Source organism: Orcinus orca, chromosome 4, assembly GCF_937001465.1.
Source record: "Orcinus orca chromosome 4, mOrcOrc1.1, whole genome shotgun sequence".
Classification (NCBI taxonomy): domain Eukaryota; kingdom Metazoa; phylum Chordata; class Mammalia; order Artiodactyla; family Delphinidae; genus Orcinus; species Orcinus orca.
Window position 1 is genome coordinate 27,539,761 of NC_064562.1, and position 23,111 is coordinate 27,562,871.

Genomic DNA, 23,111 nt, shown 5'->3' on the forward strand with positions numbered 1-23,111 from the left:
AGGTTAGAAAAGGAAAATACAGGTAAAAGCATTTCATAAGATATGCAAAATAAATATATTTATCACAATAGGAGATGATCTGATTAAGGGTACAAAAACAGTCTCTCCTGTGGAAGGAAAAAAGAAGTACTTGCATATGTTTTAATTCTATATACAGTTGACCCTTGAACAACAAGGGTTTGAACTGCCCATGTCCACGTATATGCAGATTTTTTTTTCAGTAGTAAACACTACAGTTTTTACTGTACTACAGTACTAGACAATCAGTGGTTGGTTGAATCTGTGGATGTGTATATGGTGTTGAATCCATGGATACGGAGGAACCAAGGGTATGGGGTCTGACTATAAATTACACATGGATTTCAACTGTGAGGAGGGTTGGCACCCCTAACCCCTATGCTGTTCAAGGGTCAACTGTATACTGAAACTTCCATACAGAAATCACTATTTATTTTAAATAATGGAAAGAAATTTTACCTTATCATTCATGCAAAAAAATCTATTTTAAGTATCTACTAATATCTTTAATGTCAAAATCATTTTTCCCACATGAGATATTTACTAGACTAGTTAATTTAAGAGCATCCAAAATTTACAAGGGAAGAAAATAGACTGAAAGGTCCCATTCAGCTACTAAAATGTCTGTGTATGTTTTTCATCACTTAATAGGTTTGAAAATGCAAGATCAACCCTATAGAAGTCTTTTATTCCCTTCCAGGCCAGATCAACCATATAAAAGTCTTTCATTCCCTTCCAAGCACTAGAAATCTTGTATTTCCTTCTAGGCATTATGCCAGCCATTTTGGAGACTGCCACCATGTAAGTGGCTATGACTGCTGATGCTTAGACAAAGCAGAACAGGTGGGCTTCCCTGGTGGCACAGTGGTTAAGAGTCCGCCTGCCGATGCAGGGGATACGGGTTCGTGCCCCGGTCCGGGAAGATCCCACATGCCGCGGGGCGGCTGGGCCCATGAGCCATGGCCGCTGAGCCTGCGCTCCACTACGGGAGAGGCCACAACAGTGAGAGGCCCGTGTACCGCAAAAAAAAAAAAAAAAAAAAAAGCAGAACAGGTGTGAATAACGGAGAAAAGTAGAAATATTACAAGAGACAGCCAATTATGTATCCTGATTTTTTACAAAAATTTATATTTCTATAAAAGTTTATTTAACATACAACAAAGTAAAACTAGATATCAGATATTACTTTAATAAGACATTTAAATGAAGACACTGATAGGGCTAGATTTAAAGTCCTTCAAGAATATTAATCTATTCAAATATATTTACTGTGGCCCCAGTACATGCCAAATGCCGCAACAGACACAGAGGACACAACCGTGAATAAGAAATACACATTTCTGTCATCTCATGACGACAGTGAGATACACAGGCATTTACAATACTCTGTGCTATACGAGCCTTGATGGGGTCAGTACCACAGAGCCCTGGTAGAGAGATGGGAAAGCTTCCTCAAGGGAGGCTTGCAGTCAAGTGGGGAAGTCAATACCTATACAACTTCTTAGTGTTTTACCTAACTCCATTTTTTTTTTTTTTTTTTTTTTTTGCTAACTACTGGCTTTTTGGTCTACTCGTAGATCAACCCTTATTTTTCTTACCTAAGTAGTTCAGGCACTAAGCCACGTGTAGATGGAGAGCCTTTAGTACCATGGGTCCTATCTACCTCCAGTGTTAACTCAGAGTCCAGTATTGAAGGGGAGACTAGGAGCACAGGCACTGAAAGAGAAGCGCCTGGGTTTACATCCTTGCTCTTCCTCTTTTGCACTACATAACCCTGCACAAGTTTCTTAATCTCTTTTTGCGTCAGTGTTCTCATCTATAAAATGGAGATAATAATAATAATAGTACCTAGCTCAAAAGGTTGTTAAAAGGCTTCAAGGAGTTAATATATAATATAAAGCACTGAGAACAAGGATTGACACATATCGTGAGCTATAAACGCACTGGGATGTTATTATTTTGATGGCAAGACCTTACTGTGATCGCAGTTATCTCTTGCTGTGTGGGTCAGCAGCTAAATAAATCAACTTAGGGCAGAGGAATTGCCCAAAGTTAAGAATGCTCCCCGGAATTGTGCGTTGTTGCCGTCCTGTGTCATTCCATTGTCCTGCTGTGCCCTTATTTTCTTTTCCAGGTCAGAAAGTGGGAAAGCGTAGAAAAACGTTAGCAGTTCTTCACATGTCTAAGAGGCTTTGTAAAACCTGAGGTCAAGCTTCTTCCATCCAGTAAAAGGCTCCTTTAATTAAACAAACAAGCTTCTAACTCAATTAACTTCTTTCCTCTTTCTATATTGACAATGAATTTATAATGAATTGCACCTGAAGTTGTAAAACTTCATCAACCACAGGCAAATTGCTTCTTGAAGTAGGTTCGTTTTTTTACCCTCAGAAGTATTTCAAACACAACTTGAAAATAAAATTTTTTTCACGAGAGCTACATAATCCTCCAACAAAAATTTCATTTTTGGTTATCCATAAAAAGATAACGATATCAAACCAACAGAATTCATGTGTCTCTTTATAAACTACTTGAGCATAGTAGATCTGTTTTAATTTTAATGCCAGCTTCCATTTTTCATATGAAAATGTGACTATGTATCTCACATTTAACAACAAGTGTGCAAGCACACAGCAAAATAATTGGTAATTAAAACTATCTGGGAACTGGAAACATCAAACGTTGGAGGAACTAAAAGAATAACGCATGTCAGCAACTCCATTGCATAAATGCAATGAGTGTCCACAATGGCTTATTTTGACAAGGACTTAACATGAACTCAAACAAGAATTAAGGCATATCAGTCCCCGCTGTCCTTGATAAGGAGGGCCACGAAAGTTGAAAAGCATTTTTCACAGGCTAACTCATTATGCACTTTAAAAAAAGATTAGTATGTATAAGTATATAAATACACTTTGCCTCATACAGTTTCTCAGACTGGTTTTCAGAATTAAAGTACCATGATCTCCCTATTTGAAAAACTATACCATTGTCAAACATGAACTTAATGTAACTGTAATAAGACTGGAAGTTTGCAATAACACTGTCTCTGAGTCCAGATCTAAAGGACTGTTTAATGAGAGACACTATGGAGCATAAACTCTGAAAACTTCCCATAAATAAGCGCTCTTAACGGGATCTAAAATGTACGTACATCAATGAGAAAATATGTCTAATCTAGATAGAACATTGTTCAATTCTATCCCACTTTATTCCGGCACAGTAAATACAAAAAGATACTTGAAGGAGAGATTGAGAACATATGAAAATTACTGCAGTGTAAGTGACCTCACATTGTTCTGAACAACTCTGCTGGGACCATCGCGTGACTAAGAGTCATACAAAGCTAGAGTCATTCGCTAGCTTCCCCAATCCTTTGCCATTTTTATTATGGATACTCTAGTACTGCATTAAAGGGATACAAAGAAAAGCAGTTCCTGCCAAGAAAAGTCAAAAATTGATTAAAGAGCCTAATACATGCAAAAGTATCTGATTAAGGGTACAAAAACAGTCTCTCCTGTGGAAGGAAAAAAAAGATTAATATTTCTGCCTGGGCATCTGCAAGGCTTCTTACGAGGGAAATGATTATTTGAGCTGGGTCTTTGACTGATGGGCAGGACTTCCACCAGCAGATACTGGAAGATGAGGAGGTCTCTATTACAGAGCAGACTGGTCAAGTGAACTGATCACAAGCAGCAGAAGACTTTCTCAGAAACACAAAGTTCTCACACTGGTCTGAGGGCCAACACCAAAGGAACTGTCTGCAAGTAACAGGAGGCCAGGAATCTCCTTGAGAATAGACCAAAGGCTAGAAATTCTGTCCAGAGGATCAGAGGAGCTGACTCAGGAGGAAATACAGGTGGCACGTTTCCACTACAGTTTAGGGTTGTGTTTTTCAAACTGTAGTTCCCAAAACCAATTAGTAAATTGGCATTTATTTTACAAAATGAAAGAAAGTAAAATAAAAGGAAGGGAAGGAAAGGAGAAAGGTGGAGGAGGAGGGGGAAGGGAAGAAGACAAGAGAGGAGAGGAGAGAGTGAATTACACATAGAGTACCTTTTCAGTTTCTAGCTGTGGATTGTGTTTTTTTTTTAAAAATGGAAATCACTCATTTAAAGGGCCCTTCAGGTCTAATCTTGGCACTTGATTAGAATGCAGCTCAGTCTCACTCAATATATTCAGACCATTAGTTTGGGTCTAAGTGTTCTTGGTCATGAATAATTGACTTAAAAAATCTTACTGCACTAAGCAAGATGTTCTCATTAGATACTTAGAAGACACAGTCTGATGTCTTCATAAAGCAAGTAAAGTTTAAAAGAGTCATTTCCAAAGTTCATAGCCATGCAGTAAAGATTATGCTTGTTTCCTTTAGACTGACAGATGCTAAGCATCTTCATATGAAAGATACATGGATAATGTAATGCTCTGTTATGAAGCGGATAATCTCATAGAAGAAATTGAGAAAGCATAAAGATCTACAATTAACACAATAAAGTAGATCATATTTCACCAAGAAGTAAACAGCTTAAAATGACAGATTACCTCCTCTCATTTATATAAGTCCTTATATATTTTTTCCCAAAGTATATTCATCTAAAACAACGCTGCCTACATACAACTGATTAAAAAGCTGAAAAAGAGAATACCCAAGATCACAGAGCTAGTTAGCGATGGGGCCAAGAGAAGAAACTAAGTCTTCTCAGGTTTAATTTATTAGTATTACCATAATTCCATGGTTTAACAAATTATTGAGAATAATCTCCTTTTTCAATAGTAACAACTTTACAAACACATACAAATATATATGTAACTAGCATGTAGTCAATGCACAGATAAGCCAAAGAACCTAAAAAGGGTGCTTGCCCAGAATTTGGAAATGAAGGTATAAATACTCAAATTCTCTATAACGAGATACAACAAATGTGAACATTAATCAAATAAGATTAACTAAGAAAAAAGTGATGAGTGTGTTGTTGTTTAGACTAGTGTTTCCTCAAAATCACTAATGGACCCAGGGTACCTCCCTAAAAAAGGAAGTTTGATTATTAAAATGTAACTAATAGAAATAAACCAAATTATTGAAAAATGTTTTATGTTAGTCATAATATATGCAGACAATCTGACATTGAAAAAGAATCAGATAACAAATGTCCAATGTTTATGAAGAATTGTTCAAAGGACACATGGTACCTGATTGTTTCTGTGGTCTGTTTGTTTGTTAGTTACAATGGAACCCGGGGTGGTTTTCCAGGCATTAGAGTTTAGAGGAAACATCCTGCAGGTCTGTTCAGTCCTCTTTATCTGGTTCTAAATTCCCAAAGCAATCTTTCCATAAGTAACTTGACTTCCCGTGCCCTTTAGTTCCCAGAGGGGGTAATCTCAGCTATCTGACATGAATATTCCATGTTATGGTAAGAAATATTTATACAAAAATGTTGAGGATCTATAATAAAAACCAATAAACTGGGATTACCCAGTTTGTTAAATTTATTTAGACACCTGCCATCTTGTAAACTTATTTAAACACCAACCTTCTTATATTGCAATTTACTGTTTATGCTTTATATCACTTACTCAACTGAAAATTCTATGAAGGTACGATATATAGGAAGCTATAGTAAGTACTCAACATATATTTTTGAATGAATGAATGAACAGAGTAAATGAATAGACTTAGATCAAACTTTGAGGAAGCAATGATAATGACTCAGAAAACTAGGTGATTTCATCAGTGACAAACCTCTACAATGAGGATAGCGCTGATGCTTGCTTGATACGTGCCCTCACAATTTATAAGTACTTCTGCATGTGATTTCATGAGATCCTTGTAAGCAATTTTATGAAATAAGGATGCAAAGACTATTGATCCTCAGATGAGAAAACCAAGGCTCAGAAAGGTCCAGGGCTTACCTGGTGACCACTCAGACCACTAGGTGAGTGATGGCAAAAGCAGGACTCAAACACCAGCTTTCATTTCCTGGCAAGTGTATCCTTTGCTAAAAGGTCAGGTGGCCTAGCAGCTCAGGTGTGATGCTGCACCCAGCATGTTAAGCTGGTGTTGTTTAAATGCGTCTCACCCAAGATCAGGACTTGTCCTTATGTCTGAGGCAGAGTTGGACCCAAAGGTGGGGGTCAAATGACTTCAGCTGTAGAAAGAAGGGCTCGGAAACAGGAATCTGGCGATGTTGAACAAGGTGTTTCAAGATCAAGTCCCTGGAAGACACTCCCATTCAGATGGGAAAGGAGCCAGGTAAGAAGAAAAGGAGTGATGAGAAACATAGGAAGAGAATTAGGAGAGAAGAGGGTCAGAGAAGCAAAAGGAAGTTGGAAGCAAGTAGGCGTGGTGTCACAGGTTGAAGTCAGGTCATGAAGGATGAGAACGGGACACTGGATTTGGTGAACAGACATCACTGCCGGCCACCAGGACCCATTTGGTTGGAGTGGTAGAAATAGAAGACAGTTTGAGAGGCTTTAAGGGGTTAAATGAGAGAATTCTAAGTTACACACAAAAATCTTGGGAAATCTAGGTATGTTTCAAGCCCGTTTTATAACAGCTTCAAACAAACCCAGTCAACTCTTCTGAGGGCTCCTAAGAATGTTAACCCAATGCAGATAATGAGACTAAAGTTCAAAGGTAGAAACGGAAGACCAGTAGGGATATGGAATTTCTTGCTGCTATTACTTCCTTTCTTTCATCTGTCAAAGAGGAAAAACTGGAGCTTCCCTGGTGGCACAGTGGTTGAGAGTCCACCTGCTGATGCAGGGGACACGGGTTCGTGCCCCGGTCTGGGAAGATCCCACATGCCGCGGAGCGGCTGGGCCCGTGAGCCATGGCCACTGAGCCTGCACGTCCGGAGCCTGTGCTCCGCAACAGGAGAGGCCACAACAGTGAGAGGCCCATGCGTACCACTAAAAAAAAAAAAGAGGAAAAACTGTTACCATTTCTCTGAGAGCACAGGAGGCTGGAGGGTAGAAAGTACACATAGGCCAGCTTGCAAGAGGGCTCAACACTGACAAGCTTTTCAGGCTGTACAAGATTGCTCCAGGAGGCCAGTAAACTCCCACCGCAAGCAAAAGCAGTGACCAAGCCCATTTAACAGGAGAGAAATGCAAGGTACACCAAAGTCCAGTGATGGCTGAAGCTGAGACAGTGACTGACAGATCAGATTTCCTTCTCACTTCAAGTCCTCTCTCTGCTGATCAGATCTACTCTAAATGCCTTTATAAATGTTTCAGTGAATCTTATCTTCATGCATTGGATTAGCAAGATCAACTCCCCACTGATAATGCAAAATAACCCTGAAATGTTTCATGCCTTGCTGATCAGCCAGAAATTGAACTTTCCGTCTTCATTTGGACTGTGACGATCTTGATCTTTCACCTCTAGCAAAAATCTTCTCATAGCTATAATTTTAAAGTTCGTAATGAGTGCTTCATTTGCTTTCCAAGCAGATAGAACACCTTTTTTAAATACACTCAGCCTGCCATGACCTTCGTCAATGACTTAAAGAGTTCACCACATGTAATCATTTTCTTTGCTCGGGAGACATTCTTAAGTTTTCTTTGAAGAGATTTGGGCAATAACTCCATCGATGAAATTAAGCGCACGTGCGCGCGCGCACACACACACACACACACACACACACACACACACACACACACATTTTCAACTTGTCACCTTTCTACCATACCTGAAATCAAAACTTTTCCTTAAAATGTACTTGGAATTCTGCATGACCACCAAAGGGTTCTAAAATCCTTCAGCCTGTTAACTAAAACACAATAAAAACGTCAGCTAAATCTGTTTACACTAAAAGCAACACACCATCTTAACTCTAGGCTAGGCAAGAGGACAGCTTAATGCCTACAGGAAGCAACCACAGTCAGCATCCCCAAATGGAACTTCGGGCTGCCCTACACAGCTGAGTGAGACTGAACTCACTTGCGGTACATTTTGGTTTTTTCTACACTAAGGAAAAAAACAATGATTTTAATGATATGGGCCAATGTAAAGCCATTCTACTCTGTTTTGCCTACTTTTGTGAGGTTTTCAATATGAAATAGAGGTTTTGAGTAGTGTAACATGACACTAAGTGTAGGCTTCTTGAAGGCAGGCCCCAGATCTTACTCTCCTTTTTTATTCCCTATGGTAAAAGGCAGTGTCTACATAAAGTGGGTGCTAAACTACTGTTGACTAGTACATTCTATTTCTAAAGCTGGATGGTGGGCACAGTGGTGTCTATTATTATGCTTTAAAATGGAGATATGTGTGTTTTTTGTAGATATGATATTTCATAATTTTTAAAAAGAGGGAGAATCCTGAGGTCCATCCACTACACATTCTAATTCAACAGGTCTAGAGTGGAGATAAGGGATTTTTTTTTTCTAATCACCCCAGGTAACGCAGATGTGGGCGATCTGTAGAATTCACTTTGAGAAAAAAAAACAACAAAAAAATAAATAAACAGACCAACATAAATAACATGCCTGTTATCAGTACACTGCTATTAGTGGTGAAGGTGTTTTACTTTCCTGGTTCAAATTATCAGGCTCAGACTTAAACACAGAGAACATAGTATTTAGCATAAAATATTACCCTCAGATATGCCTGGAAATTCCTTCCCAACTTGCTCTGATTTTCCTCTAATTCTTAATGCTTTTGCTTTCCTTTTCTTTTTTCCTTCAGATATTTGAAGATAGAAATCCTTAATTACATTTCTCTCCTACTTAGTTTATTGCCCAGACTCACAAAATCTTACAAAGTTATACAGCTTCGCAACTTTACTTGGAAATTAAGACCTCATATTTACTTCATATTTTGAGGAAGGGTTTTTAGCTGAATCCTTCCATATGTCAGTTTACAAAAAAAGAAATAGAGGTAAAAGGAGATAGTGCATCTTTTCCCAAACCCTACCTCTCTTGCTTTTTCATTAAACAGCAGTGTAAGTGTCAAATGAAATAAAAATACCTCTATAACAACAACACAAAAACCACATGATACCTTCTCTCCAAACTTAGGGAAATAATTTTCCAGTTTTTTTTTCTTTAAAGAAACGCCTTGGGCTTCCCTGGAGGCGCAGTGGTTGAGAGTCCGCCTGCCGATGCAGGGGACGTGGGTTCGTGCCCCGGTCCGGGAAGATCCCACATGCTGTGGAGCGGCTGGGCCCGTGAGCCATGGCCGCTGAGCCTGCGCATCCGGAGCCTGTGCTCCGCAATGGGAGAGGCCACAACAGTGAAAGGCCCGCGTACAGCAAAAAAAAAAAAAAAAAAGAAAGGCCTTTTATAAAAGAAATCCCTGTGGTAGTTACTATAAGGCAGAAGTTACTTGAATTTAAGCACAATGATTTTCTTAGCAAATCTCATAAAGTTTAAAACCTATGTAAGGCTTTTGGAAAAAAAATCATGTCTTTTACCACCTAACATTACATTTGGAACAGAACTGTATACAGTTTTAAACAAAAAATATGTGTTTATACTATGTCTCCCATGTTAGAATAAAAAACATTTTGACCTATCTTCTTTTTTATACTTGGCAATGTAATTAGGACAGACACACACACACACACACACACACACACACACACACACACACACACACACTACCATTATCGCCACCAATCAGACCATGTCAACATCATATACTACAATCCTGCAGGTTTGAAAAATTGCATTTAAAACACTGGAATGAATAAATAACAATCACAAAAACAAACCTAACCAAGTTTCCAATACTTAATTGAAAGTAGTTTAAAATTTAAAAGCCACGAAATAAGACTGCCAGTCAGCTATACCCTCCAACAGTCTCACTTTAATACCTAAAGGATATGCTGGCATTCCAGTGTACACGCATTGTTATGCACATGCATTGAGTTCCCTCTGCTCCTAAAAATGATTATAAATTTTAATTGGCTCACTGAAACAAAAACAATCTAAGTTATAAAAACAGAAATTGTTTTTTAACTTTAACAAAAAGTAAAAAGGCTATTCTCACCAAAGTACAAGATGTGAGTTTAAGGGACGCAATAAGTTTCAATCCATGACAAAAACCTTTCCGTAACCAACAGTTTTATGGAAAAAAGCATTTACAATGAGAGGTATATAAGTAACAGAAAAAAAAAATTCCTTCTAAGTTATACAACAACTTTACAAAATAAAATGAAGAGAATCACTTCAAATGACACTATTGTATCTGCATATGTCCCCAAAATCATTAAATACAAATATGCTACACAGTCGCACATTTTAACATATGAGAGCATATGCTAAACATGTGTACAGGTATTAAAAGATGTATATATAAGTGTTTGAGAGCATAAACTCAATGTCAATAAGTTTAATAACACAAAATCTGGAAAGAAAAAAGTTTTCTTACATGTATAAACACTGCAAAGAATGGTCAGCTGAAAAGAACAGTGTAACATGGAAATGTGCCCCAGTAATTTTCCCCCCATGCTAAAATCCATGTGGGTACAGCCGCTGTGTGTGAGACAGAGCAGACAACCACGGTGAAGTAGAATCGAAACCTTCACCTAATGGCACCTGACACTGCACTCAGCTTTTGGATCTTTTCATTTACATGCACGAAAAAATTTATTTTCTATCCTTAGTTTTTTCCGATATATGATACAAAAGATTAATCTTCCCTTACATTTATTTCAACAAAAGCCTATATTCGGTTACCTTATAACAGTATTTTAGAAAACCATGAAACTTAAAATTATCTAGTATTTTTACCTACAGATCATTTTCTTCCATAATCTGACATAAATATAAAATAGTCTATTCACTGCACATCGGAAGACATGACCAAAATGGACTTTGAAAGCTTCATTTCTGAAGCTCAATGTTCAATATTTATGAAAAATTGTGTCTTATTCCCCAGGACTTCAAAAACGCTTGACAGGGCTTCCCTGGTGGCACAGTGGTTAAGAATCCACCTGCCAATGCAGGGGACACAGGTTCAAGCCCTAGTGTGGGAAGATCCCACCTGCTGCGGAGCAACTAAGTCCCTGTGCTACAACTACTGAGCCTGCACTCTAGAGCCTGCGAGCCACAACTACTGAGTCCGCGTGCCTAGAGCCTGTGCTCTGCAACAAGAGAAGCCACCACAATGAGAAGCCTGCGCACCACAACAAAGAGTAGCCCCCGCTCGCTGCAACTAAAGAAAGCCAGCGCGCAGCAACAAAGACCCAACGCAGCCAAAAATAAAAATAAATAAAAAAATTTTTTAAATGACAATCATGAAGCTGCACAATATAAACATTTAAAGAACTAGACCAATGATGCTAGAAAACAAAGGAGATGTTCATAAATTCAGCATTATTAACATGCAACATTAATGTAAATAATTTAAATATCCACTGGGGAATGAACATGTAGATACAATTTCAAATGTTATATGTTGATGTCAAGAAAATGAGTGAACTTTGAACTTCTGCCAAAAGTCATTTGAGAAAGAAAAGTTTTTTAAGGGAATCACATAGAAAGAAAGAGAGAAATGACACCTTTAAACCAATTACCATTAGTCTCAGATATACCACAGGAGACCCTTTCCTCAAATTCTTTCAAGGCAATAGAAAGATAATCATAGCAGGTGCTAATCCAAGACTCCAGTAACTTCTCTACCTCACTAATTATGTGGCAACTGAAAGAATTACTTGGCATACTGAAATGATGGTTAAATCCATCTATCTGCCAATTCCATTCCTACACCGAGAAGTTAAATGTGGCTTAGAGAAAACACACATCCACGATGCCTGGCTTCACTTTAAATGCATGGCTTGGTTTCAGCTGGGTCCTTGGTGCTGCCTGGCAATGCTACCATCTTCTCCAGTTGACTCACTCTCCCCATCTACATGGCAATTCCGCATTTTCTCCTCTCATCTCGAACATTAATAGCACTTAGCCCCATCACCACTCTCTGCTGCTGAGAAAAAATGAAAGCCACCAGAAAAAACTCCCAAGTGTACCCCTTCTACCCATCTATGTGCATCTATAGCCAAGCACCCTGCCTTCCCTCTTGTTATTATGAACAAATGGTCCAAGCTCCTACTGAAGCTCATACAACCCAATACCACTGTCTCCCACTTGATCAAATAAACTACTCCAGCGCTCTCAAATCCACAGCTTGCTCTCTGCTGTATGATTTTCATCATGATAGAAATACACTGTCCTTTCTGCATTAAAAAAAAATATCTTGAGCCCACATCCCTCTCTAAACATAGTCCCATTTCTCTATTCCCTTTTATCACAAAGGACCTCATAACAATGGTCTGGACTTCCTGTCTCTAATTCTTCTCTTCCTGTTTTCCTTGAACCCACTCTACAAGCTTTTGCCCCTACGCTCCACCAAAACCACCCTGGTCAAGGTTACCAGTAACCTCCACATACCTTAATTCAATGGTCAACTCTCGGAATTCATCTTACACAACTCACATTAGCAGAATTTGATACCGCTCATCATATCCTCCTCCTTCAAACGCCTTCTTCACCTGGCTTCGAGGATACCATGCTCTCTTGTTTTTTCTTCAGTCTCACTAATTATACTCTCTGTTGCCTTTGCTGGTTATTCCTCATTGTCCTGACCTCTTAATGTTGGAGGGTTCCCGGACTCAGTCCTTGAACCTCTGCTCTTTTCTCTTTATGCTCTCTCCCTAAGGAATCTCAACCTCAATCTTGGCTTTTAATACAGTTTATTCACTGATGACTCCCTAATTTATGTCTCCAGGTTTAGGCCACCCCTCAACTCTCAACCCCTGTATCTCTAATTGCTCACTGACATTTTCGTTTGGATATGTAATAGGCATCTTGACACATCAAAAAAATAAGCTCTTGATCTTTACCATATGGCTGACATTACAAGTGTTCATCAACGTCCAGCTCCCCTCCCCTTCAGGGCACAGGAATGACAACCCATGATAAGACCACATGACTTGTTCTGGCCAATGTAATGTGAGCAGAAGTGCCATATGTGATCTCCAGCCTGGACATGATAAGCCCATTGTGATTCTCCAATCTCTCTCCTTCCGTGCTGTGGCAACTGAAAATGTTTTGTGTTCCATCCAGATGGTGTACTTCAAGACGTGGAGCCAACCAGGCTTCCTTAGTGATGGCAAAGACCTTCCCACTGACCAACATGGAACAGGTACTATTAACAAGAAATAAACTTATATGCTTAACAAGCCATTGAGATTTTGGAGTTCTTAGTTATCATAGTATAGCCTTGCCTACCCAGACTAAATACCCCCCAAAAGCGGCTCTCACGTAGTGGTCTTTTCCATCTCAGCAAACTCCATCCTTTTAGCTGCTCAGTCAAAAACGCTGAAGTCATTCTTGACCCGTTTCTTTCTCTCATACCCCACATCCAATTCATCAGCATACCCTGTGCCTTCAAAATACATACAGAATCCAACCACCCTTTACTTTTTCCACTACCACTCTGCTCTTCAAAAGACACTGATAAGAACATGAAAAGACAAACACAAACTGGGAGAAAACACTTTAAAAGCATATAGATAAAATGAAGGGCTTGTATCCAGAATATATAAAACTCTCCAAGCTCATCAATAAGAAAACAAAACACCCAATTTTTTAAAAAACAAAATTTTAATAGACATTTCCCCAAGAAAGGCATGGATAGCAAATAAACACATGGAAAGATAAGAATGCTCACCACTATTAGTCACTGGAAAATGCAAATTAAATTAAAACCACAATGAGATACAACTACATACATATTAGAATGGCTAAAATTAAAAAAGAATGACAATACCAAGTATTGATGAGACATAGAACACAGCAATTCTCATATATTGCTATTTAAAATGTAAAATGATACAACCACTTTGGAAAATATTTTGGCAATTTCTAAAAAGTTAAACATACACTGGTGGTAAAAGAAGAGTGTTTATATATTGACAGATATGGTCCACTCCAGAAGCTGTTTATAGATGACTTATATTTATTGGTGATTCTTCCCTTGGCTGAAAGGTCCTAAAACATATACCTATTAGATGATCCAGCCATTCCACTCCTAAGTATTCTCAAAAGAAAGAAAGTATATGTCCACTTAAAGATTTGTACACAAATGTTCATAGCCCAAAAGTGGAAACTACCCAAATGTCCATCACCAAGTGAATGGATAGTCAAATTGTGGCATATTCATACAAAATACTACTATTCAGCAATAAAAAGGACTGAATTACTAATACACACAATATAGATGAATCTCAAAATAATTATGCTGAGTAAGAGAAGAAAAGGAAAAGAAAAGGAGTACACACTGTGTGATTCCGTTACAGTAAGTCCCCTACATACAAACGAGTTCCATTCCAAGAGCGCATTCGTAAGTCCATTTGTTTGTAAGTCCAACAAAGTTAGCCTAGGTACCCAACTAACACAATCAGCTATATAGTACTGTACTGTAATAGGTTTATGATACTTTTCACACAAATAGTACATAAAAAACAAACACAAAAAATAAAGAAAACATTTTTAATTTACACTACAGTAGCTTGAAAAGTACAATAGTACAGTACAACAGCTGGCATACAGGGGTTGGCATCGAGTAAACAGGCAAGAAGAGTTACTGCCTGGAGGAGGGAGAGGAGGTGGGAGAGGGTAGAGCTGTCAGCGATAGGAGACGGAGGGCAAGGTGCAATTTCACTCATGCCTGACATCGATGGAACACACGTTCGCATCTTTGAAAGCTCGCAACTTGAAGGTTCGTATGTAGGGGACTTACTGTATATAAAACTCTAGAAAATGCAAACATCTATAGTAACAGAAAACAGATCAGAGGTTTCCTGGGGAAGACGACAGGAGGGAGGGATTACACAGCGGTACAAGGAAACTTTTGGGGGTGATGAACACGTTCACTATCTCAATTGTGTTGATGATTTCCCAATGCATACATATGTCAAAATGTTAAATTGTTTTAATTTGTTCAGTTTATTGTATGTCGATGATACTTCAATTAACTTTTTTTAAAAGGAATATAGCAGGTACTGAATAAAGTAAATAAAGATGAAAACAGATGCAAAGAAAGCAAAATCCTAAGAACGAATTGCAGTGGGAACATTTATATCCTCCCTCATTCTATAGTATTCTTTTCTGAATGATAAAATATTAGTGGAAAAGGAGGAATAAGCTACTACAAAGCAGAGTCCCTCAGTATAAAGTCGTAGGGTCTTTCAGCCAAGAAAAACCACCTATAAGTAGCTCCCGAAATGGACAACTGCCACCCCAATATACAAGCACTCTTCTTTGGCCACAGTTTCCTAGTAGTTGAATAATTTCTTTGAATTCATCTTAGAAACCTGGCCTAATTTCTCCTTTTTTATATCATCTTCATTTGCCATTAAACTTATATTGACCCTTTTCCCATGAATTAATTTGCTACAAATTTTTTAAGAACTAAGGAATGGCCATGGCAGGTGTCCTCAGTTGATGAGTCTTGGATGTAAAAGTTCCTTGCCTTGGACTCACCGTCTTCTGTCTCCTCATTTCCCACTGAGGTAGAAAAATCACCATCTCTATTTCATTCACCTCCCTTGCTCTTCTCTTTGAAATCCTAAATTTCATTCATTATTGTCAATTTTAGCATCATCCTAAACATGAATTCACCCACTTCTTTCATAAGCTGCTATGGTTATATGTTTTCTGTGACATGACTCCATCATAGAATAGAATAGAATAGAATAGAATAAAATAAAATAAAATAAAATATAAAATAAGAGCATAGCACCCACTTATGTTTATACAAAGTTAGCCCTGTGACTTACCTCATTTCCACCAACTGCCTTGGTTAAAATCACTGCAGAAGACACAGGGGGAGGCATGCAACCTACTGTCTGCAACCTGAAAAAGAAAAAAATAAGCAACTATAAGTAGGCTTTTGTTATCAATTATAAATAGTTTTCACTACATTCATTCTAAAATAGCAGAGCTGAGTAAATGAAAATAGGAGAATGTTTACTGATGCACATGCCCTTTTGAGTTTAGACAATTCTATATGAGGCAACGTGGCTTAATAGAAGCTCTCACTCCATTCCACAGACTTGGGTGATTTTATTTTTTAAATTATTTAAGGTCTTATACAATTCAAAAAACAGTCAGGTTATGGTGAGTGTAGTCATTGCAAGATAACCAAAATGGTTAATCATTTGGCAAGTGTATATAGTCAGTTATTTTCAGGTATCTTTTCCTTACATTTTTTATAGGAAGGTTTTTGGCAAAAATAAAACTTTAAAACCTCTTGCAGATTCTTTTCCACATAACAGCAATTCTCAAACTTTCATCTCATAAAAGACATTTTCATGCTGTTGTAATATCATTATAAAAATAGGCATGACACAATCATGTACTTCTTAGATTCAGACCCTATAGTAAATTCTAGTGTCTATTCTAAATTTGGTTTTTATTAAACTATGTGTATACTCCCAAGATCGTGACAAGAATTCTATTCTCTTAGTTTAGAATAGAAAACACATTGCATGACAAGCAAATGAAACTATGAGTAGTAAATCCAAGTATTAAAGATAAAAAACATTCCTCAGCATTCATACAGAATATATATTCTGGGGACAAAGCCCAACTAAAGTGGAAAGTTTATACAAGGAATCAAGGACACAGAGTATCTGACTAATATTTTGAATGTAGGATCACAGGTCATTTTTATTCACTTTTGTAATAATATATTGTCTAATCTTTATGCAATGAATTTATATTGGCTCTGAAGTAAGAAAAAATAAAAAGTTTTCATTAATTTTTGACTGAAAACTTAAGAAAAAACCTTATAGGGAACTTCCAGTTCAATTCACTTTAACACGGTCTTCTTTTAAGGTCTGTTTTCCCAAGTGATGCTGAAGTAGTCTGTCTGATTAAGAATTCCCAATCTCTGAGCCTTCCTTGTAATCATTACCATCAACATCACTAATATTACTGAGATTTTACCATCTGTAGTAGATACTGTTCTAGACACTTTACTCATTTATCCCTCACAAGTATTTAAGATAAATACTATTATTATTCTCATTTTTACAAAAGCTGAAGTTAAGACAGGAGTTAAATATATGACCAAACTCACAAAATCACCTATCTTGGGTTAAACTTTTATTCTGTAATCCAGGGCCAAAGCCTTACCAAGGCCACCCCTCCAGGCTCTCTGACTTCTGGCTTCTCTACCACCAATACAAGGAACAGGTCCTCTCAGGTATTTTCAATCGAACTTTTTCAAACTTTCCCTCTCATCTGGCCTCTTCCCCTCTATGTACAAAGGAGAGTTCTCCATATCTTAAAAAAAATCTCTAAGATATATACTGAATACATATACTTTCTACAGGTAGGACACTACACAAGGGCATAAAAAAAAGTATAAGACATCATTCCTGCCTTCAAGGAGGCAGAATATTCAACACACAAATGTAGATAACTAACCTCAAAATTAGTACTGTTGCCTCCTCAGGATGTAATAATACTTTTTCCACTGTGGCTCACTGTTGTGCTCTACCTCCAAGACCCCAAAGCTCATTCCCTCTTTACTCCCCTGGAATCTGACTTATGCCCCTTCTAGTAAAAGCAGTAACCTTATAAGTAACCAGCAATCTCCCAATCACCAAATCCAACATCCTTTTCCCTGTATTCATTCTCCTTTCCTCCTTGCTTCTCAAAGCACTCTATTCTCTTGGTTGCCATAGTACAGTATCATTCTAATTTATCTCCTGTCTTTTAAACCAGCCCATTCAAGTATTTTCCTGTCTTCTTCTCAATCTTATTTGCAAATCTGAATCTATATGAATACTTACAAATTTCTATTGCTAACCCTAACCTCCATTCCCAAATCCGTAGCTGTCTATGACTGCCACCATAAACAAAACATGTCTAATGTTGAATTTATGTATTTTCTAAGAAATCAATTTTGCCTCTCAATTAACCTATTTCTTCCAATGGGACAGCTTTTTTCCTAATGATCCAGTCTGAAACTTTGGAGTTAAATGGAGCTCCACTCACTCTTCACAAACCAAACAATTGCCACAACCAACTTTCCATTCTTTTCCATGACTACTGTCATCATCCCCCTTCAGATGCTTTTCGCCCAAGTCTGGACATTTCTAAATGCCTACTCAGTGCTCTCTCTACCTTCACTCTTTCCCTTTAACACAGCAAGGTAAGGAGTGTGCGCTCAGAATACATTTATCTCAGTGATTTAAACAGGACCTTGATGTAGAAGTCGGCAATTCCCTCCAGTCATACTAAGTGTGTACTCTCAAACTGGGAGGGGAAAAGTGAGTGAGGAAGAGCTTTCTCTAAGTGAGGTAGACTAAGTTTGTACTCCGTTAAGTTTAATATCCTGAGCTGAGAATTGTATGCTTTTTTTTTATTTAGCATACTGTGATTACAAACTCTACTCTGCTCTGCTTATATACCCAGGACAATACTATCAGATAATCTTCTTTAATGACCATTTTCTAGCATGTTGTTCTCTTGTTTAGCACATTTAAGAACGCTGCATCATCTACAGATTCAAACTCAAACTCCTCAGCCCAGTAGTTCCAGTCTTGCAACTTGGCCTTAAGGAAGCTTTTTATCTTTGTCTCCCACTAATGCCTCATGTTTGAATTCTCTTCTTTAGGAGTACACAACCCTTGCTGAACCTCTTCCCCTTTAACTGATCACACCACTTATCTAACAAATCATATGCTGCCCCATTTTATTGGTTACTGTTTTATATATCTGTATATATATCCTACATATCCAACTAAGTTGGAAGTTCCCTGAATACAATGAAAATGAGTTAATATCTTCCAATTTCTTGAGTGCTCTCTACAGGGCAGATAGTTGGTAAATACTGGTTCTCTATATGCATCATACCTTGTTGCTCTAAAATGATGTCATCACATTTATGTAGCATTTTATGCTTTCTGGTGAAATTTTATGTTCAGTCTCTCAAACTCGACCTGGCCAAAACAGCACTCTTGATTTCCTGCTCTCGTCCCAACCTATTTCTCCCCCAGCTAAGAAAATGATGCCGCCAATCGGCCAGTGGCTCATACCCCGAATCCAGACTCCTCCCTGTCCTCTCTCCACAACCTATCCACCCATGGATACTGAGAGCTCTAATTTTAAAATATATCCTCCATACATCCATTTCTTTCTTCTGAGCTGCTCCCTCATCACACTAGCCTCCAAGCTGGTCTCCTAGTTTTCTCTCAGGCTCTTCTACTATCTATTCTTCATACAGGAACTAGAAGAATCATTTGCAAACATAAATCAGAACCATATTACTCTCTCATTTAAATCCCTCCTGTAGCTTCCTGCAGCACTCGAAATAAAAAGTGAATGCTTTACAAGCCTACAAGGCTCTGCATGACCAGGATCCTATCCATCTTTCCAACCCCAAGTCACATTATTTGTCCTCTATATCATCAGGCTTTGGCCATCATTGTCTCTTTCCTGACCCTAGAAGACACCAGGCTTGTTCCAGTCCTTAAACATTTTGTTTCCTTTACCTAGTACATTCTGCCCCCAGAACTCTGCAGTCTAAATTGATCACCAGCCTGTCCTCTCAACCATTCATATCACACAGTTTTACTTCAGATCACTTATCTCTATCTTGATCATCTATTTACTTATTTATTGACAATCACACCTAGAGTGTCCTTGATGTGCAAAACTAACTTGCCAATTTTGTTCACTGCTGTTTCTCCAATACCTATGATAATTCCTGGCATATAGAAGGAGCTGAATAAATGACTTGAATAAATGAATGAATAAGTGATCTCAATTGATATCCCCACAGCATTACTAAGCAGGCAATAAAAGTATGATTATCCTCACTTTCTACACAGGGAAATTGAGGTTCAAGACTATTCAATGACTTTCCTAAAAGTCACATAGCAACTTAGGGACAAGGTCAGACTGCAATCTTTAGGCTTTAAGTTCAGTGTTATAGTTGTTATACCATGATGCTAAAATGTGGTTAGTTTCAAACCACTTCAAATAATTTTTAAAAATCATTAAATCCTTTTAACAAACATGGCAACATTTTTAATGGAAGAAAAGATTCTAATAAAAATCTATTGCTCTATTTACAACAGTCAGGACATGGAAACAACCTAAGTGTCCATAGACAGATGAATGGATAAAGAAGATGTGGCACATACATACAATGGAATATTACTCAGCCATAAAAAGAAACAAAATTGAATTATTTGTAGTGAGGTGGATGGACCTAGAGACTGTCATATAGAGTGAAGTAAGTCAGAAAGAGAAAAACAAATACCGTACACTAACACATACATATGGAATTGGGAAAAAAATGGTTCTGAAGAACCTAGGGGCAGGACAGGAATAAAGATGCAGATGTAGAGAATGGACTTGAGGACACAGGGAGGGGGAAGGGTAAGCTGGGACGAAGTGAGAAAATGGCATGGATATATATACACTACCAAATGTAAAATAGCTAGCTAGTGGGAAGCAGCCACATAGCACAGGGAGATCAGCTCGGTGTTTTGTGACCACCTAGAGAGGTGAGATAGGGAGGGTGGGAGGGAAACGCAAGAGGGAGGAGATATGGGGATATACGTATACATATAGCTGATTCACTTTGCTTTACAGCAGAAACTAACACACCATTGTAAAGCAATTATACTCCAATAAAGATGTTAAAAAAAATTTAAAAATAACATGAAAAAAATCTATTGCTAATTCAATTATCCTATCAAACATAAAACAGAACAAGGGAAAAAGTAAATGTTTGTCCCCTCTATATATTTTTCTTTCCTATGCATTTTAAAAACACATATTATAGTCAGCCAGTATCTGTATACATTTGGTAAGATATAGAACACAAAAGTTAAAGCACCCAATTGACAGCCTACATTACACACATGCACACAGACCTTACATCCTGTAGTGCCTTCCAATTTTCTCCCAACAGAAAATTGTCTCTCCTAGAACCTTATCATTTAGCAAGAGTGTATATTTTAAGATTCTTGTTATAAAATTCTTTAATGCAGTTCCTTAGTGAAACACTATCACTTTAAAGAATAATAATAATGTTAAAAGTGTTTTTATTTCCTTATATGACACATAAGCCCTTTTGTGTACAGTTGCCACAGAAATAATAATGTTACTAAAGATACCCCATTAAAAGTGGACCCTTCAAAATATTTAAACATACCCTTTTAAAAGCCATTCATTGATGGGTGTGATTGACAAAAGCTGAAGAAGAAGCCATATTGCTGCTGGGAAGAATGCAAGTGTAAAGATCTGAATAAAAAGATGTAGTTTTATATGCACCAAAGCACTTGTCAGCTCCTGTGAATATGAAGGACACAAAATAACAAAGGTAAGAAAACTATTTCTGAAGACAGACTGCTACCAAAACAACATCATATGAATTAGGTTTTTTTAAATTGAGATATAATTGACATATAACATTATATTAATTTTAGGTATACAACATGAAGATTCATTGTGTATACTGCAAAATGATCACCACAATAAGTCTAGTTAATATCCATCAATGTGGAGTTATTTCAGAGCTAAAACTTTTACCTATAAGCATATGCATAAGAGACAGACTTTAAGGGAAAAAAAAGTTGTTCATGATAATTATAAAGTATTTTTCTATAAAATTTCTGAAGCATTCTAATTTCTTTCAAATACAGTATACCCCAACAATTCAGATTTGTAAAAGTCTGGAACAGGACTAAGCTAACTACCTTTACACTAGTATAGATTTCAGAATTGTTGACATTGCAAACAAACATGTATGTTTAACTATTTAAAACAAAATCTTGTTTAAAAATTTTGGCAGGACCTAGAATTTTAATTAAATTTGATAATTAACCTCTACTCAATTACACCAGACCTAGCAAGGAGTCAATTTGGCAAGATGTTACTAAATCTACACACAAATTATAATTTTTAAAAATGTTTTCCCCAACAATATTCTACATTTCAAAAGGGCTTTTTTTCCCAAAATCTACTCACTAGATTTCTTTATTAACATTTACTGAATAGCAGCTCTGTGCCATGCTCTGAGCTTGCCACTTTATGTATGTTATCTCATTTAATCCTGACAACAACCCAGTTAGGAAGATATTATTATCCCTATTGTACTAATGAGGAAATTGAGATTGAGAGTGAAGCCCAGAATCAAACCCATTTCTGGCATTCTATCAAACCCACTCACTCCTGCTTCTCCCACCATGTCACACCGCTGCCCCAGGAGAGAAAAGATTTGCATGAATCATGACACACCAGGCACATATTGTAAGTCTCACAGCTAAAAAGGGATACTCGGTAAACTTTGGGATTTCAATATGTACAAACCAACAAGCGTTTACATTTGAATTTCTTTGAGTTATGTGGTTATTCAGCAAAAATAAAACAAATTCAGAAAGTAGTAGAATATAAAACATGCAGGCAGTCATTAAACACATTCAAAGTTGCCAGAGATTCACTGGTTTATAAACATAGCACTGTCATGTTCCCCACCTCCCTTAGTTCAAGTAAGTCATGAACTAGCCTCAGAGACATTAGCCAAAGTTCATGGTGTAATAAACAGTAGGTTAATGCAAACTCATTCACTGGTCACCACTTTCTGCAATCTGTCTCATCAGTTCCCACCATTAATCTCCCTTCATGTTACACAGCAGTTCCAGTTTAATCACAATACGTCCCTAATGGCATCTATGGAACTTCTGGAAATCTGGGTCTAATGCAGGACAACAGGGAAACACTGTGCAGACTGGAAGCCACACTGGGTCCATGGATCAGAGCTAACATAAAAGGAGTCATCTTTACAATGAACCCGAAATTGCACCCCAGAGAAAACTTGAGCACCAGCAGTTCCAAGAATTCTCAGCAGTCTTGAAACCAAATCTCACGCAAATACACTCAGAGGCATTCTTAAATACCAAATGAATATCAGTGGGTTTTTTATTTTCAAAAAATGAAAATAAAATGATTAGCCAGAAGGCAGTAGCAAAGGCATTTGCATACACTTCTCATAGGAATATAAAACGCTGTAACTGTTCTGAAAAGTAATTTGGGAGAATATCTCAAGGACTATAATAGGATTCATACTC

At 37.6% G+C, this 23,111-nt stretch overlaps 1 protein-coding gene and 1 long non-coding RNA gene across 11 annotated transcripts in view; one reads left to right on the forward strand and one right to left on the reverse strand.

Annotated features, from left to right (window-relative positions):
- Positions 1 to 23,111, reverse strand: part of SLC10A7 (solute carrier family 10 member 7) — a 251,725-nt gene that overhangs the window by 217,780 nt on the left and 10,834 nt on the right. For 9 of the 10 annotated variants that reach the window (XM_049708816.1, XM_033402782.2, XM_049708817.1 and 6 more), the window contains exons 3-4: positions 21,197 to 21,333; positions 15,798 to 15,873 (exon numbers count right to left, since the gene is read on the reverse strand). In XM_049708816.1, coding sequence (XP_049564773.1) covers positions 15,798 to 15,873; positions 21,197 to 21,333 — 213 coding nt within the window. Of the gene's footprint in view, positions 1 to 15,797; positions 15,874 to 21,196; positions 21,334 to 23,111 lie in introns of those variants that run through there. The other variant, XM_033402822.2, reaches the window with a different exon arrangement.
- Positions 1 to 23,111, forward strand: part of LOC125964180 (uncharacterized) — a 672,498-nt gene that overhangs the window by 193,568 nt on the left and 455,819 nt on the right. The gene's annotated exons all lie outside the window — the stretch shown is intronic.